This window comes from Euleptes europaea, chromosome 21 (assembly GCF_029931775.1).
Source record: "Euleptes europaea isolate rEulEur1 chromosome 21, rEulEur1.hap1, whole genome shotgun sequence".
Classification (NCBI taxonomy): Eukaryota; Metazoa; Chordata; class Lepidosauria; order Squamata; family Sphaerodactylidae; genus Euleptes; species Euleptes europaea.
Window position 1 is genome coordinate 12,679,936 of NC_079332.1, and position 18,037 is coordinate 12,697,972.

Sequence of the window (18,037 nt, forward strand, 5' to 3'; positions counted from 1 at the left end):
AAAGCTGCCTTCTACTGAATCAGACCCTTGGTCCATCGAAGTCGGTATTGTCTACCCAGACTGGCAGCGGCTCTCCAGGGTCTTAAGCAGAGGTCTTTCACATCACCTACTTGCCTAGTCCCTTTAACTGGAGATGCCGGGGATTGAACCTGGGACCCTCTGCATGCCAAGCAGAGGCTCCACCACTGAGCCACGGCCCCTTCCCTTAAGACTGCATTTGGCTAAGTTACTAGCAGTCGTAAACAGTGATTTTTAAATTTTGGTTTTCATGCATTTTATGTGTTTTATCTATACTGGAGGCCGCCCTGAGCGCTGTAAGCCAGAAAGGCACCTGATAATTCTTTTTACAAAAAATGAATAAATACAGTTTAAAATTTTAAAAGATGATGAGAGGGAGGGCATCTTGGCCATCTTCTGGGCATGGAGTAGGGGGTCACTGGGTATGTGCGTGGGGGGGAGGTAGTTGTGAATTTCCTGCATTGTGCAGGGGGTTGGACTAGATGACCCTGGTGGTCCCTTCCAACTCTATGATTCTAGGTTTTGAAGCAGAGGCTAGATGGCCATCGGTCAGCAATGCTGATTCTATGATCTTAGGTAGATCATGAGAGGGAGGGCATCTTCTGGGCATGGAGTAGGGGGTCACTGGGTGTGTGTGTGGGGGGGAGGTAGTTGTGAATGTCTTGCATTGTGCAGGGGATTGGACTAGATGACCCTGGTGGTCCCTTCCAACTCTATGATTCTAGGTTTTGAAGCAGAGGCTAGATGGCCATTGGTCAGCAATGCTGATTCTATGACCTTAGGTAGATCATGAGAGGGAGGGCATCTTGGCCATCTTCTGGGCATGGAGTAGGGGGTCACTGGGGGTGTGGGGGGAAGGTAGTTGTGAATTTCTTGCATTGTGCAGGGGGCTGGACTAGATGACCCTGGTGGTCCCTTCCAACTCTATCATTCTATGCTGATTCTATGACCTTAGGCAGATCATGAGAGGGAGGGCATCTTGGCCATCTTCTAGGCATGGAGTAGGGGTCACTGGGGTGTGTGTGGGGGAAAAATAGTTGTGAATTTCTTGCATTGTGCAGGGGGTTGGACTAGATGACCCTGGTGGTCCCTTCCAACTCTATCATTCTATGATTCCTTCTAACCTGCAAAACAGCCAATAGTAAAACCCGTATTCCGCCGCTATACCTGCATGCACTCGTTCTTCCCCATCACCCCAGCCAGCTGCAGGTAGCACTTGACTTGCTGCCGGATCTTCTGGAAGCAGTCCACAATCGGCACCGTTGGGATGGTGTGGATGCGGCTCAGGATGTCCAGGGCGACGTTGACCAGCCCCTGCTTCCGGGCGATCTTCCCGTACTGGATGATGGCCGAAGCCGAGGCATGGACCCCCAGCATGGCGTTGTTGGAGCTGGGGTCGTGCTGGGAGCTGTTCTCGTATGCGCTGACGATGGCTGGGGAAATCAAGTCGAGGAAAGGCTGACCACTACACCATAAATGTACATATGCTTCTTAACTACAAAGAACCATGCATCATAAAAAATGTATAAATCATGTCTAAGATGACAAGGGGCTCACACCCCAACGGCCCTTTTGGGAGAGTTGTTTTTTTCTTACGAAAACAGGCGTTCGCAGTAGATCCCAACTGCGTATTTTGTTTTGGTCTTCAAAACTGGCCTCGCACGGAAAGCTCATACACTATCATGCTGGATCTAAGTTAGGCTGTCAGGCCCTGTCTTTGCCTTAGCAAAGCCTTGGCCTGACTTTGCTCCTGCTGGCTTCTCCTTGACCAGGCCTGAGGTTGGCTGGGTGTCAGGCCCTGGTCACATGCCTCTGGTTCTCATACATTTGTACAGTCTGTATTTTGCCTTCCTGTATAATGTTTACCACAGCTGCATAGCCTGTTATGGCTGGCTATCCTGAGAACGCTTATCATGATTTCTCCTGGCTTGTTTTGCTTTGCTACCCATCGTTACAGTCTGCAATGCTTTTTAACCCTGTATTCCAGCCCCGATTCCCCATTAGCAGCCTCTCATGCCTGGAGGCAGCCAGCTTCTGAATCTGTCCAATATTGCACCTAATAAAGTCTTAACCTGTCTCAGAACCTTGTCTGGACGAGTTTTGCTTGAGGGACGCTAAGGGCAAACCCTGAGTCTGACACCCTTGAGAGCTCTTATCCGGCCCATGAGCCAGCCACCCCCCACTCTCGAGACATGACAGAGGTCTATAAAATGATGCAAGGTATGGAGAGGGTGGAGAGGGAGAAGCTTTTCTCCCTCTCTCGTAATACTAGGTCATCTGCTGAAGCTGGAGGGCGAGAGATTCAAAACAGATTAAAGGAAGTATTTCTTCACACAGTTAAATTGTGGAACTCCCTGCCCCAGGATGTGGGGATGGCTGCCAACTTGGAAGGCTTGAAGAGGGAAGTGGACATGTTTGTGGAGGAGAGGGCTATTCATGGCTATTGGCAAAATGGATAGTAGTCATGATGCATACCTATTCTCACCAGGATCAGAGCAGCATGCCTGTTATATTAGGTGCTTTGGAACGCAGGCCTCTGTGTGAACAGAATGCTGGACTTGATGGACCTTGGTCTGATCTAGCATGGCCTCTCTTATGTTCTTATGTGGTCATGGCTGCCAACTTGGAAGGCTTTAAGAGGGGAGCAGACATGTTCATGGAGGAGAGGGCTATCCATGGCTACTAGTCAAAATGGCTACTAGTCATGATGCATACCTATCCTCTCCAGGATCAGAGGAGCATGCCTATGATATTAGGTGCTTTGGTACACAGGCAGGACAATGCTGCTGCAGTGTCTTGCTTGTGGGCTTCCTAGAGGCACCTGGTTGGCCACTGTGTGAACAGACTGTTGGACTTGATGGACCTTGGCCTGATCCAGCAGGGCCTTTCTTGTGTGCTTATTCTGGGCTGGCGAGGCATGGCCCAGCCCGACCAAGTGACATTGATGTCATATCCAGCCCTCGTAACAGTTGTGTTCGACACCCCTGAACCAAGTGTTTCTGCAGGGCTATCTCTACGCACTTTAGCACCGGAAAGAGAGAGGACATACTGTGCATGGGGAGAGGCCTTCCGAAACACCAGGCTGAGCCAAGCGCTTTCACTGGGGTGGATCTTACTCCTGTCGTCGCGGTCCATCCAGCCAAGTCAAAAGCCTTCCGCCAGCCTCAGGACGCTTCCACCAACTTCAGACGCTCTTCCGTTGGCGGAAGGGCCCCGGAAGAGGGAGGGAGGCTCCTGGAGGGACAGCCGGGTCCACCCCGCCGGCTCTTACCTTGGTAGTGGTGCTGCCTCCACATGAAGATGCTGCTCCAGTGCGACAGGTCATCTGAGACGATCGGCAGCCGGTTCCGCCAGGTCTTCACCACCGTCTTCATGTCGTGCAAGCTGTTGTTCCGCCCGAGGTTCGCGGGCTGCAGCCCGGCGTTGATCTGGGCCGCCTCCTGCAGTTCGATGATCTGTTGCGCTGCCTGGGAGGAGGGTGGAGGTCAAGGAAAGGAAAGTGTGTTATCTTAGTATAGCCATTGCAGCAACACCCATGTAAGGTACTCTGAGATTATTATCCCCATCTTACAGATGGTGGGGGGAAGCATGGGTTGAAAGAGAGCATTGCTTGCCCAAGGTTAATGAGCCAAATCAAGATTTGAACTTGAGACCCCTCACGGATCACAGCTTGCTCTCACTGAGCCCCTACACTATACCGGCTACAAAATATGGATGACCGGATCTCTGAGAGCCCCCGCCCTGCGGATCGAGCCAAGCCGCATTATGCGCTCACACCAGATTGCTTTTCCGTTAGCAGGTATTCTGTGAACATCACCTTTCCCTTACTCATCACCTAGCAAACGGAAACCTCGCGGGCAGCTAGTTCGGGCAGCAAAATCAGACCCGCAAATTTTTTTTGCTAGAATTCAAATCGCCTGCAGAGAATAAAAACCGACGCGACCGTTGGGCAAATCTTCTCGAGAGATAATAACCCCTTGCATTAAGCTATTAATCAGCAAAAAGTAAGATAACTGTCTCTCGCCAAAAGTCGGCCTGCACTTACAGACAAACCTCCGCAAACGAAATAAATTAAGTGAAGTAATATTTGCCTCTCCCCCACCCCACCTGATAATCGCCGCAGTATCAGTCCGCACAATAGCTTAACCTTCATTCCTGATCCCATTCTTCATGTAAATTTAATTTTCTAGCAGGTATTTAATCACTCCCTATCTGATGTAGAAAAAGTAATTACCGCCGAGTAGTTCGCCATTGCTGTGTTTGTAATTCTGTTATGCGCGCCTATTTTTGAAAGTGGGGGGGGGGACTTGTGCAAAGATTTAAACGCGCTATGCCGACGCACCCGGAAGCGTTAAAAAATAGTTTTGCTCAGCGACATTCGTTCTTTCTAACGAGGGGAGGGCTCGGGTAAAGCGACCAGCTTCCCTGGAGCAAACCCGACACGATAGCTCCAAGTTGTCGAGGCGAGTACGTTTCGACTGCTTAGAGTGTTCTGCAGGTGTTACCTGCTCAAAAAAAGGGCGCTCTGGGCTATTTTAAAAAAAATCTTAACTCTGTCGCTTGTTATCTCATGAAACAAAAAGTAAGCTGATGGCAGAAAGGTGACACAGCTTGAGGTTAGTTTCCTTAAAGAAAATGGATGCTATGGAGGGTGGAGTCTGTGATGCTGTACCCCACTGAGGTCCCTCCCCTTCCCAAACCCCACCCTCCTCAGGCTCCACCCCCCCCAAATCTCCAGGAATTTCCCAACCCAGAGTTGCAACCCTACAGCTGGGGATGCCAGCCTCCAGGCGGGACCTGGGGAGACCCCAGAATTACAGCTCATCTCCAGACTACTGGGATCAGTTTTCCTGGAGAAAAATGGATGCTTTGGAGGGTGGACTGTGTGACCTTTCAGGGAGGGGCTGTGGCTCAGTGGTAGAGCCTCTACTTGACATGCAGAAGGGTCCCAGGTTCAATCCCCAGCATCTCCAGTTAAAGGGACCAGTCAAGTAGGTGATGGGAAAGACCTCTGCCTGAGACCCTGGAGATCCGCTGCCGATCTGAGTAGACAATACTGACTTTGGTGGACTGAAGGTCTGATTCAGTAGAAGGCAGTCTCGTGTGTTCATGTGTCCTCTCCAGGCTCCATCCCTAAATCTCCAGGAGTTTCCCATCCTGAATCTGGAAACCCTACCCCTCTATCCCCAGCCAGTGGCCAGGTGGGACCTGGCAACCCCATCAACACAATAAACAAGAGATGTGCACCAGACTAGCCCCGTCTCGCCCGATCTCGGAAGCTAAACAGCCCACAACTCTGCTCGGTGATCAGGGAGACAGGCTCCGCGGCAGGGGGAGGGGAGGACTCAGCACCCATCGCCACAGCCTCACCTGAAGGAGTGGGGTGTGGACGTGGGAGACTACGTGGGGGAGCCGCCGCCACTCCCGGATGGCCAGGCCGCTAGCCATTTCCACCAGGCGTTCGATGTAGTTCAGCTGTTGTTCTTCGGGGTGGCAGATGGCCAGGTAGCCCCGGTACATGTTGACTTTCCAGGTGATCTCCTTGGGGCAGCTCAGCTCCACCTGGGGGACGAGACGGCACGAGGTTTGTGCGCGCTCCAACAACACCTGCTCCATCAGCTTGAGGAAATCACTTGGACAAACTTCTGAGAATCCCCCCCCCCCGCCCCTGCGGGGAACCCACGCCACTCACCGAAACAGCCAACGGTGTGCTCTTACCGCAAGCGATACCCCAATGGCACAAAGGAGAAGAGGAGTTGGTTTTTATATGCCGGTTTTCTCTACCACTTAAGGGAGACTCAAACTGGCTTGCAATCGCCTTCCCTTCCCTTCCCCACAACAGACACCCTTTGAGGGAAGTGGGGCTGAGAGAGCTCTAAGAGAGCTGTGACTAGCCCAAGGTCACCCATCTGGCTTCATGTGGAGGAGTGGGGAAACCAAGCCGGTTCACCAGATTAGCCTCCGCCGCTCGTGGGGAGGAGTGGGGAACCAAACCCGGTTCTCCAGATCAGAGTCCACCACTCCAAACCACTGCTCTTAACCACTACACCACACTGGCTCTCCAAGAAGAAGAGGAAGAGGAGGAGGAGATGGTTTTTATTTATGCTGACTTTCTCTACCACTTAAGGAAGAATCAAACCGGTTTACAATCACTTTCCTTTCTCTTCCCCACAACAGACACCCAGTGAGGTAAGTGGGGCTGAGAGAGCTGTGACTTGCCCAAGGTCACCCAACTGGCTTCGTGGTAGGAGCGGGGAATCAAACCTGGCTCTCCAGATCAGAGTCCACCACTCTCAACCACCACACCACGCTGGCTCTCTTAGCTTTTACCATGGAAACGTGATTTCTGAGCGATCCCCCCTCTCTGACAGCAATGAAAAACATCAGGTGTGCGGTTCTGCTTTGACGCCGAGTCGCATTCTGTGCGATCTTGCGAGGGGACAGGATCCAGCCCGGCAGACAACCCACCTGCACCAGGGCCTCCTTCACGGCAGTCCAGTTTGAGACCCGCCACGCGCATTCCAGAACCAGGTAGGGATTGATGTGGCCCTTGGACTGCCCGTACTCTGTCAGCGCTTCCCACTGGTTCAGCTCTTTGGAGCACCTTGCAAACAGGAGGGGGGTGGGGAGAAAACATAAGAACAGCCACGCTGGATCAGACCAAGGCCCATCGTGTCCAGCAGTCTGTTCACACAGTGGCCAACCAGGTGCCTCTAGGAAGCCCCCAAACAAGACGACTACAGCAGCATTTATCCTGCCTGTGTTTCACACCGCCTCATATAATAGGCATGCTTCCCAGATCTGGAGAGAATAGGTCTGCATCATGACTTGTATCCATTTTGGCTAGTAGCCATGGATAGTACTATCCTCATAAGAACATAAGGAAGGCCATGCTGAATCAGACCAAGGCCCATCCAGTCCAGCAGTCTGTTCACACAGTGGCCAACCAGGGACCTCTAGGAAGCCCACAAACAAGACGACTGCAACAGCATTTATCCTGCCTGTGTTCCACAGTATCTAATGTAATAGGTCTGCTCCCCTGATCCTGGAGAGAACAGGGCTGCATCATGACCAGAATCTATTTCACTACTCTAAAATCTAAAACAGGATCATTGCAAGATTTCCCACACCAATCAAAATGCACCTAAATCTCCCAGTCCTTGATTATTTCCTGAGTTGCAGGTTAAGCCTAGCGTTAAAGATACGAGCGCTCATTTTTTGCTCTATAAACCGCCAAAACATATCCTCCAGTACCGCCGGCGGACCAATTTAAATTACTCACCGAATCCAGTGGTCTTCCCAGAGCTGATACTCGGGGAAAACGGCCGGGGAGGCGTTGCTCCTCTCGTGTTCTTTCTTGGCTTTATCCATTGCCTTTTCGTAGGTTTCTTGTGCCTTGAAGAAATCAGACATTGGGTTATTTCCCCCCCTCGTCAAACCCAAAAATTGCAACCGCCCCGATCTGACGGGAAACGCTACGCTCAAAGGGACACACACACCGTCCAAGCTGGAAAGTCAGGCCTGGGAATTGGGAATCAGGGTTTCAGACTCCGACAGCCATAAAGGGCACAAATTATCTGTTCAGGAAGCAGAGGCCGCAAGTTGCTCTTCAATCCTTAAGACAACTGACGACAAGCCGATGGGCACTGTATAGGCATAACCCCAGGGGCAGGGTTGGGTTCTTCGAAAAGCGTGCGCGGTTACCAGTTTGGAAGGGTTTGGAAAATATGCTCAAAACTTAAATGCCGTTTAATCTGCAATCCCGATGCTTTACATTTCACTGGTAGCTGCTACACCTGGGTGTCAAACGTAAGGCCCGAGGGCCAGATCTGATCCCTTGAGAGCTCTTACCTTGCCCGACAGCCAGCTGAGCCAGCCAACCCCCCCTACTTTCGATCTGGGCTGGCCCGGCCCGACCAAGTGACATTTATGTCATATCCGGCCCTCGTAACAATTGATTTTGACACCCCTGTGCGACATGCTAGATGGGTGCTTAAGCCCCCCCCCCCCCGGAGCCAAACACTGATGCAAACCTAACTGACAGTACAAAGGAAGTCACGACCCTCAAGACCATAGCGAAACTTCTAAGGACAGTACGTTTTGGAGGACGTCGATTCATAGGGTCGCCACGAGTCGGAGGTGACTCGGCTGCGCATAAAACCCGCCCGTACCTGCTCGAAGAAACCGTGCTGCTCGTACGCGATCGCGGTGGCAGTCTCGGGAAACCTGCACCGCTTCTGCCACAGCCCCGCCCACATATCCTCCTCTTGCAGCAATGAGTACAGCTCAGCCAGAGAATCAAGGATTTCCTGCGGGGAGGGAGTAAACGAAACAAAATGAAAAGGAAAAAAAAGGCCGAGACGGGGACCTCGTCGCTAATCCAAGGCGTTAAGTCACAGAGAACCCAAGAAGCCGTGTTGTCGCGGCATCCCCTTCCCCCTCGTTGTGGGAACCTCAGTTAGCAAAAAGGGGAATCCGGCCATCGAGAACACACACCGCCCCACAGTCTCTTCTCTCGGTCAGGCAACCAAAACGATCAGGGGGGCTAGAGCAACTGCCCTATGAGGAGCAGTTAAAACGATTAGGGCTGTTTGGCTTGGAAATACAGCAGTTCAGAGGAGACAGGAGGTCTATAAAATTATGCATGGCATGGAGAGAGTGGACAGGGAGCTTTTCTCCCTCTCTCGTAATACTAGAATGAGGGGTCATCTGCTGAAGCTGGAGGGTGACAGATTCAAAACAGATAAAAGGAAGTCTTTCTTCACAACGCAGAGCTACATTATGGAACTCCCTGCCCCAGGATGTGGTGATGGCTGCCAACTTGGAAGGCTTGAAGAGGGGAGTGGACATGTTCATGGAGGAGAGGACTATCCTAATACTAATCATGACACATACCTATTCTCTCCAGGATCATAGGAGCAGGCCTATTATATTAGGTGCCGTGGAACACAGGCAGGACAATGCTGCTGCAGCCGTTTTGTTTGTGGGCTTCCTAGAGGCACCTGATCGGCCACTGTGTGAACAGACTGCTGGACTTGATGCGCCTTGGTCTGATCCAGCATGGCCTTATGTTCAAATTCTCTCCCTTTCCTCCAATGACGATTAAACAGTTCCTCGGCAACCACCGAAGCCATACTAATCAACGTTTTCTCGGGGCTCTCGAGCCACTATTTCGGTTTCTAGGTCAGAGGAAATCCTGACTGTCCCGAACCACGGTTTGCGCCGGAGCTGAGAGGCTGCCCCCTGAGGGGGCCGCACCCGGCTCCCTGTTTCCAAGGCCACGTCTTGGCCTTGCCACCAACCCAGCCGGGGGGAGAATGATAGCCCGCCGCTGATTCATGTCCTTGTCTCTCCGCTACAGCGCGGATGAATTATGAATAACGCCGCGGCCAGTGTGAATCGGAGCCTAAACGAACCTTGGAGGGTTTTTTGGGTTTTAACAGCAGGACTTGTAACAGTTTGTCATTTTTTAACATTATCAGGAAGTTACCGGTCTTTCCCCCCTCTTGAGGCTCACGGCAGCTGGGGCAGGACCATTTGTATGCATAGACTTCAAGTTGTTGAGGGTCTCAGAACCTGAACTGGCGGTTTCTTGCTCGTGTATACAAATAATCTGATCTTTTGTTGTCACTGATTTCATCTAGTTTGGGATGTGTCTGTGGTAATTTTGGGGAAGGGAAGATGAAGCGTTGACTTCTATTGATTCCCCATCATTCCCTCTGAAGAAGAGTTGGTTTTTATATGCCGACTTTCTCTACCACTTAAGGGAGAATCAAACTGGCTTACAATCACCTTCCCTTCCCCTCCCCACAACAGACACCTTGTGCGGTCGGTGGGGCTGAGACAGTTTGGAGAGAACTGTGACTAGCCCAAGGTCACCCAGCTGGCTTTGTGTGGAGTAGTGGGGAAACCAATGTTGGTCCGCAGATCAGTCTCCGCCGCTCATGTGGAGGAGTGGGGGAATCAAACCCGGTTCTCCAGATCAGACTCCACTGCTCCAAACCACCACTTTGAAGTAGTGGTTAAGAGCGGTGGTTTGGAGCGGTGGACTCAGATCTGGAGAACCGGAGTCGATTCCCCACTCCTCCACATGAGCAGCGGAGGCTTTGATTCCCCACTCCTATACATGAAGCCAGCATGAACTGTGGGCAAGTCACAGGGCAAGTCACAGTTCTCTTAGAGCTCTCTCAGCCCCACCTACCTCCCAGGGTGTCTGTTGTGGGGAGGGGAAGGGAAGGTGATTATAAGCCAGTTTGATTCTCCCTTAAGTGGTAGAGAAAGTCGGCATATAAAAACCAACTCTTCTTCTTTTCCTAACACAGCATAAAACACTAGAGTATTACAGAAAATGGGCAATCTTGTCTACCTATTGTCAGATTTACACGAACACCTGAAGCTGCCTTACACTGAATCAAACCGTCGGTCCATCAAAGTCATTCTTGTCTACTCAGACAGGCAGCGGCTCTCCAGGGTCTCAGGCAGAGGTCTTTCCCATCACCTAGTCCCTTTAACTGGAGATACCAGGGATTGAATCTGGGACCTTCTGCACGCCAAGCAGATGCTCTGCCACTGAGCCACGGCCCTTCCTACCATCAGCCAAAGAGAACGAAGCTTAGGGCTCTTGTTACTTAAGCGAACGACGGAGGTTAGCCGGGGACGCGGCTGTCGAGTGGTGAGTCGTCAGGAGCGGCTGGGTCCCTCACCTGCTGGGGTGGCGTGATGCTCTCCTGCTCGTAGAACTCGGCAGTTTGCTTAGACTTGATCTGCAGGCTGAGGCCCTTCTCGAAGGCCTGGTGCTCCAGCATGAGGGTGGAGCGGAACCAGAGGTTGTGGGTCTTGCCCAGGTACTTCAGGACGCAGGGCCGGATGGGGATGGGCGGGACACACTGCGACATGGCCTCCACGAAGCAGTTGAGGGCGCTTGGCTGGCAGTCCCGCTGGGCCTGGTGGCTGCCGCTGCACAGGAACGGGCTGATCTCGCCGGCGAGGGCCTGTGGGGCGAGAGGGGAGGGAGAGGCGGATTCAGGAAGCAAAAATGAAATCGCAAGGGTCTGCCTGTTCCCAGTTAAGTCAGGGACTCTCCCCATTTTCCCAGCTGTATTAATCTGTTTTAGAAGAACAAGAAGAGTTGGTTTTTATATGCTGACTTTCTCTACTACTTCAAAGTAAAGGTCCCCTGTGCAAGCACCGGGTCATTCCTGACCCATGGCGTGACGTCACATCCCGACTTTTCCAAGGCAGACTATGTTTACGGGGTGCTTTGCCAGTGCCTTCCCCAGTCATCTTCCCTTTACCCCCAGCAAGCCGGGTACTCATTTTACCGCCCTCGGAAAGATGGAAGGCTGAGTCGACCTTGAGCCGGCTACCTGAAAACAACTTTCGTTGGGATCGAACTCAGGTCGTGAGCAGAGCTTGGACTGCAGTACTGCAGCTTACCACTCTGCGACAGGGACAATCCCCTTCCCTTCCCCTCCCCACAACAAACACCCTGGGAGGTAGGTGAGGCTGAGAGAGCTGGAAGAGAGTTGTGACTAGCCCAAGGTCACCCAGCTGGCTTCGTGTGTAGGTGTGGGGAAACCAACCCGGTTCTCCAGATTAGCATCCGCCGCTCATGTGGAGGAGTGGGGAATCAAACCCAGTTCTCCAGGTCAGAGTCCACTACTCCAAACCACTGCTCTTAACCACTATACCACGCTGGCTCTTGTTCCTCCGTTAAAGAAACAAAACACTTTGTTTATTTTAAATTTATTTTATAATACTAGAATGGACCCTTATGTTTCCCAAAAAATGGCACTGTATGGCCTGGCGGCCAAGAAAATCAGGGCGAAGCAAATAATGAAATGTGATAAAGCTAGAGCCGGATGGCCGTATTTTAATTTTTAAAATTTTTGTATATTTTTAACCTGTTGCTACATTGTTTTAGACTGTAACTGCCTATGGCCTTATACAATAAACTTGACTTATAATACTAGAAAAACTTGATGTACAACAAATCTCTACCCATAAAAAGGGAACTGATTTCAATACTGCTATTGGCATCAAAATTTCTAATTGCTCATTCAGGAAAAATGCAAAGATGCCTTCTACTGGGGAGTGATATGAGAAGGTGTGGAACCTTTTAATTGTAGATAAGATACCTTCAAAACTCAAAGTAGCACATGACTTATCTTACTTTACAAACTTTTTAAACGGATGGCTGCCTTTTCTCGAATATGTGCGAAAGGGGGGCATCGTGGAGTAAACGAAACGCTTTTTTAAAAAGATATAAAATCAAGGCTTGAAAGTCTTACGTGCTGCTGCCGATCGGAGAGGATTTTCCACAGCCGGGAGAAAAGCTGGATCCAGGTCTTTTCGGCTAAAGGCGTGGAAATGTGGCACAGCTGGACGAAGGCACTGAGCAGCGCTCCGGTCTGGAAACGTAAAAGGGGGGGGGAGAAATGGGTGCATTAAATGAGGAAGCCGCTCCCCACCTCCCCATAACTGAGCCGCGGGGCGCACACAAAAACAGCGGCAAACGCGCGCCTCGGAAAGCGAGAACTCTCGGCTGGACCGGCCGCTGGATGAAGCGGAAGACAGCTGAGAGAATCTGCCTAATCTTGAGGGCAGCTGAAGGAATCCGGCCCTCTTCCCGTCAATGGCCCAAAGCTGAGGCTCCGCAGAGCCGGACACTTGCTGTTCCTAGCTAAGAGCTCTGTGAATTAATTAATCTTCTTTGCTGTGAATTAATTAATCTTTCAAGCCACAGCTGACTTACAGCGACCCTGTAGGGTTTTCAAGGCAAGAGACGTTGGGAGGTGGTTTGCCATTGCCTGCCTCTGTGTCAGGACCCTGGTGCTTCTTTGAGGTCTCCCATCCAAGTGCTGACGAGGGCTGACCCCGTTTAGTTTCCGAGAACTGACGAGATTGGACTAGCCTGGGGCATCCATGTCAGGAGGCCACAGACGGCGGGCCGCCGAAATTACATCATGGACAGATCCCAAAGCACATGCCATCCAGGTAAGGGCAGAGACGAACCAGGGTGGTTTGCCATTGCCTGCCTCTGAGTAGCAACCCTGGGCTTCCCTGGTGGCCTCCCATCCAATTACTAACCAGGGCCCACCTTCCTTGGCTTCCGAGATGTGACAAGATCAGGCTAGCCTGGGCCATCCAGGTCAGGAGGCCACAGACAGTGGGCCTCTGAAATTACATCATGGGTCAGCACCATGGACAGATCCCAAAGCACATGCCATCCAGGTCAGGGCAAGAGACGAACAGAGGTGGTTTGGCCATTGCCTGCCTCTGCAAAGCAACCCTGGACTTCCTTGGTGGTCTCCCATCCATGTACAAACAAGGGCCGGTCCTGCTTAGTTTTTGAGATCTGATGAGACTGAGCTAGCCCGGGCCATCCAGCTCAGAGCTGCAGGGCGCAGAGAGCGCCTCAACTCTGCCGAGCCTCAGGCCATTTGCCCACAGACGCTTCCCTAAAAGGCCCCGAATGACCACGGGGACCCAGCGGGGAGGAAAACCTGGCTCACCTTCACTTCTCGGAGAGAGTCGAGGAACTTGTCGTGCCGGTTCGTCAGCATGTGCAGCTGGTTGCCGATGTCCTTCTCGGAGAGCTCCCTGGTTTTGGGCGTGCTGGTTTGGTCGCTGGGAGCCAGCTCGATATCTATCTCCACGTCCTAAGAAAGAGGCTGGCGGTTACAAAGGCAGCTTGTTACGCCCGAGTTGCCGGGGCAAAAGAGTTGTCGCCGGACTCGTGGCCTCGGAGAGCTGCTGTGCAGAGCAGATAGAGAGACCGACGGCCTGAGACTCCACAGAGAAGGTAGCTTAAGTGTAATTTAAAATGCAAGGGGGGAGAAAGAAAGGATTGTTGCAAACAGAGAAAATCAGAAGAAGAGGAAGAATTTTCTAACAGGTAGAGTAGTTCCTCAGTGGAACAGGCTTCCTCGGGAGGTGGTAAGCACTCCTTCCCTGGAGGTTTTGAAGAAGAGGCTAGATGGCCATCTGTCAGCAATGCTGATTCGATGACCTTAGGCAGATCATGGGAGGGAGGGCATCTTGGCCATCTTCTGGGCATGGAGTAGGGGTCACTGGGGGTGTGGGCGGGGAGGTAGTTGTGAATTTCCTCCATTGTGCAGGGGGTTGATCTGGTGGTCCCTTCCAACTCTGTGATTCTATGATAGTTGGTTTCTATATGCCGACTTTCTCTACCACTTAAGGAAAAATCAAACCAGCTTATAATCACCTTCCCTTCCCCTCCCCACAACAGACACCTTGTGAGATAGGTGGGACTAAGAGAGAGTGACTAGCCCAAGGTCACCCAGCTGGCTTCATGTGGAGGAGCGGGGAAACCAACCCAGTTCACCAGCTTAACGTCTGCCGCTCATGTGGAGGAGTGGGGAATCAAACCCAGTTCTCCAAATCAGAGTCCGCTGCTCCAAGCCACCGCTCTTAAACCACGCTGGCTCTCGGAAGTTACCTCTTCTTTGGATTCGCTGTTTTCCCTCTCGCGGGGCTCCTGCTTGACGTGGGTCACCATCGCGAAGGCCGCCCGGTCGTGGCTGTCGGCCAGGTTGATGACGTTGGTGATGGACGGGAGCATGGCCCCTTGGCAGCTCGTTCCGATGGCGGTGTTCCTTTCGCACACAGCCAGTAAGAGCTGAACAGATAGTTATTAAAATATGTTTTCAATTGTAAAGGCCCACAAGCAGAAAACGGAAAACTTCTTTGACTATACTTTGACAAAACTGCAATTTTCAATTATAGCAAATAATCTATACATTTAGTGGCAATTTAACAGTATAGCATGTTATCATAATCATTATAATTAATCTATATATAGATGAAAAAAGCACTGATCAGTCATATCAGAACAGAATATGCAAACAAATATCATAGCAGTACAATAATATAAGCAAGAAATAGTCATGCAGTTTTCTTTCGTTAAGTACTGTAATGCAAGTGACCTTGTGGAAGATTTTCAGTTTTTAATAAATACTAATAAGCATATTTACAAAAACAGGTTGTTAAGGTTGACATTTAGAGTAACTCTTTAATAGATAGTAGACTTGGACTACACTGGGGCACACTTGATCCTATGTTAGATTTTATGTTAGATTTTGTCTGTATATTGTGAGTTAAGTGGTTTTTGTTTGTTAATGTTATGTATAACTTTAAGAAGAAGAAGAAGAGTTGGTTTTTATATGCCGACTTTCTCTACCACTTAAGGGAGAATCAAACCGGCTTTCAATCACCTTCCCTTCCCCTCCTCACAACAGACACCCTGTGAGGTAGGTGGGGCTGAGAGAGTGTGACTAGCCCAAGGTCACCCAGCTGGCTTCATGTGTAGGAATGCGGAAACCAACCTGGTTCACCAGATCACGCGGAGGAGCGGGGATTCGAACCCGGTTCTCCAGATAAAGAGAACACCGCTCCAAACCACCACTCTTAACCACCACACCACGCTGGCTCCCCATTTAAAAACTGTAAAGGCACACAAGCGTGGAACGCGGTCGGCATCTTTCTTTCGGGATTGGGCTGACCTTACATACAAGGTGTGCGTAAACGTACTGACCAACCCCCATTCTGTCCATCCAGGTCAGGGCTTGGATGACACGCTCAGCGCCAACCAGCCCCGGTTTCCTAAAAAAGACAAGAGAAAAGCCCCGGCGCTGCCCACCGGGCGCCCCCTTACCTCGATGCACTGCTTGATCCAGAAGTGGTTCCCCATGGCCTCCCAGTTTTGGGAGCAGGTGACGTACAGCAGGCGCTCGTAGACCCGGCGCTTCATGGAGTTGTCGAAGACCTCAAAGAACTTGGCCCGGATGAGCGGCTGGGCGCAGCGCAGCCCCGAGAGGAACGCTGGCTCCAGCTTGGCGGTCAGCTCGCTCCCAGAGAGGCTTTCGTCCCTGCCAAGGGGAGGAATGCAAAAGATTACGCGCCCGTACGAAGGGGGCCAAGAGATGCCCCTTTCCTTAACAAGAGACGGGAAAAGCAATCGCATTGGTATCAGGGGGCTCAGCTCGGATAGATGAGGTCGCTCAGTGTCGGGTTGAGAGCCCTGCGAGGAAAGGCTGAGGGACTTGGGAATGTTTCGTCTGGGGGAAGAGGAGGCTGAGAGGGGACATGATTGATTTCTTCAAGAATTTGAGGGGCTGTCACTTAGAGGAGGGCAGGGAGCTGTGAGGACAGGACTCACAATAATGGGTTTAAATTACAGGTGGAAAAGTACCGGTTGGATATTAGGAAAATGTTTTTTACAGTAAGAATTGTTCAGCTGTGAAATCAGCTCCCTAGGGAGGTGGTGAGCTCCCCCTCTTGACAGTCTCCAAGCAGCGGCTAGATGAAAACTTGTCAGGGATGCTTTAGGCTTATCCTGCATTGAGCAGGGGGTTGGACTAGATGGCCTCTATGGCCCCTTCCAACTCTATGATTCTTTGATCCTATAACCCTTCGTGGCTACAACTGGCATTTCCCAACCTTAACAGGCACGAAAGCGCTCAAGCAACGACACGCTCTGTGCAGCTCTATGCGTGAAATTCAGCTGAGCTGATAATTTGACCGGTGACGTTTTTTGTCAAAACAGCAATTAAGCATTTCAAACCAATTCATTGGTGGGGGGGGGGGAGAGAGAGACGCACGCTAATGGCAAGAACTCAGTTTAGCTAACTGTTGCGAAATAGAATTGAAATTCTGAACGACTATAAGCAATTGCTATTTATGACACACACAGCGTAGTTTTGTCAGGTACTAGCACGTCTAAAATGTCAGGGAAAACGTAGGCATCACAGCGTGTGATCCTTTCCCCCTGTAGCCGAAAATATGTCATATCTGGCAGCGTCGACAAGCGGATACGTTCAAAGAAACCTTGGGGAGGGGAGGGGGATGGACTGTTCTTTCGACCCACCGTCCCAAAATCTAAATTAGCTCAAAAAAGATGGATGGCGTATTATTAAGGTCGCGAGTGGCACAAAATTATGAACCGGTAAGCTGGGAGGGGGGAAAAGGGTGATTAATTGCCATAATTACCTATAGACGTAGTTAACAAGGTCTAAGAACTGGGCGTTTAATTCAAGGTCCTCTGGAAAACGTTTTTCAATGTAGGTCATCATTTTTACTAACAAGATGGACTTCTCTCGGAGGGTAGGGGTCTGAAAAGGAAAAGGGGAGGAAAGGGAGAATGCCGATTAGCTTTCCCGTCGGGTCTCCGGCAGCTCGCATTCAAATCCTCACAGGAAAAAATTTAATTCATATACACATGCATGTGTAAGCAAGTAAGTGTTTATTGTGGTCCTAGACCAGGATGCTATTATATACACAAAATTAAAAGTGTTATATCGGCTGTAAAGATAAATATCGTGTCTTCAAATCAAGCTGCATATGATTGATGATCATTCGTCATCTCTAAAATATAAGATAAAATAATACCAAAACAGAAGAAGAAGAAGAAGAAGAGGAAGAGGAGGGTTGAGGGGGAGGAGCTGGTTTTTATATGCCAACTTTCTCTACCACTTAAGCGAGACTCAAACTGGCTTACAATCACCTCCCCTTCCCCTCCCCACAACAGACACCCTGTGAGGTAGGTGGGGCTGAGAGAGCTCTAAGAGAGCTGTGACTAGCCCAAGGTCACCCAGCTGGCTTCATGTGAAGGAGTGGGGAATCAAACCCGATTCTCCAGTCCACCACTCCTAACCACCCCTCTTAACCAGTACACCACGCTGGCTGAAAATAAGTATTAAAAGGAGATATATAATAGTATCTGCTTATGATCCTTCTTGAACCTGCATAGACCAAGATTTCCTGATCTTTAAAACTAGCCAGATTTTGCCACCTTAAAAGGCATCTCCTGATCCTTATTTGATAACATAACTATACAGGTAAAACGCTCTATTCTCCCCTGGAGAGCCCTTCATTACTGGAACAATCAAAGCATCCCCGAATATGTTTGTAGATTTAACAGTCAAAAACGACATGTCCTAAAGATTCCCTCTCATGATCTGCCTAAGGTCACAGAATCAGCGTTGCTGACAGACGGCCA

General features: G+C 50.7%; 1 protein-coding gene across 1 annotated transcript in view; it reads right to left on the reverse strand.

Annotated features, from left to right (window-relative positions):
- Positions 1 to 18,037, reverse strand: part of TRRAP (transformation/transcription domain associated protein) — a 109,527-nt gene that overhangs the window by 30,599 nt on the left and 60,891 nt on the right. The window contains exons 47-58 of the mRNA XM_056866151.1: positions 17,029 to 17,150; positions 15,695 to 15,908; positions 14,480 to 14,659; positions 13,533 to 13,679; positions 12,309 to 12,428; positions 10,722 to 11,009; positions 8,190 to 8,327; positions 7,301 to 7,413; positions 6,487 to 6,622; positions 5,389 to 5,580; positions 3,290 to 3,485; positions 1,186 to 1,451 (exon numbers count right to left, since the gene is read on the reverse strand). Coding sequence (XP_056722129.1) covers positions 1,186 to 1,451; positions 3,290 to 3,485; positions 5,389 to 5,580; positions 6,487 to 6,622; positions 7,301 to 7,413; positions 8,190 to 8,327; positions 10,722 to 11,009; positions 12,309 to 12,428; positions 13,533 to 13,679; positions 14,480 to 14,659; positions 15,695 to 15,908; positions 17,029 to 17,150 — 2,112 coding nt within the window. The remainder of the gene's footprint in view (positions 1 to 1,185; positions 1,452 to 3,289; positions 3,486 to 5,388; positions 5,581 to 6,486; positions 6,623 to 7,300; positions 7,414 to 8,189; positions 8,328 to 10,721; positions 11,010 to 12,308; positions 12,429 to 13,532; positions 13,680 to 14,479; positions 14,660 to 15,694; positions 15,909 to 17,028; positions 17,151 to 18,037) is intronic.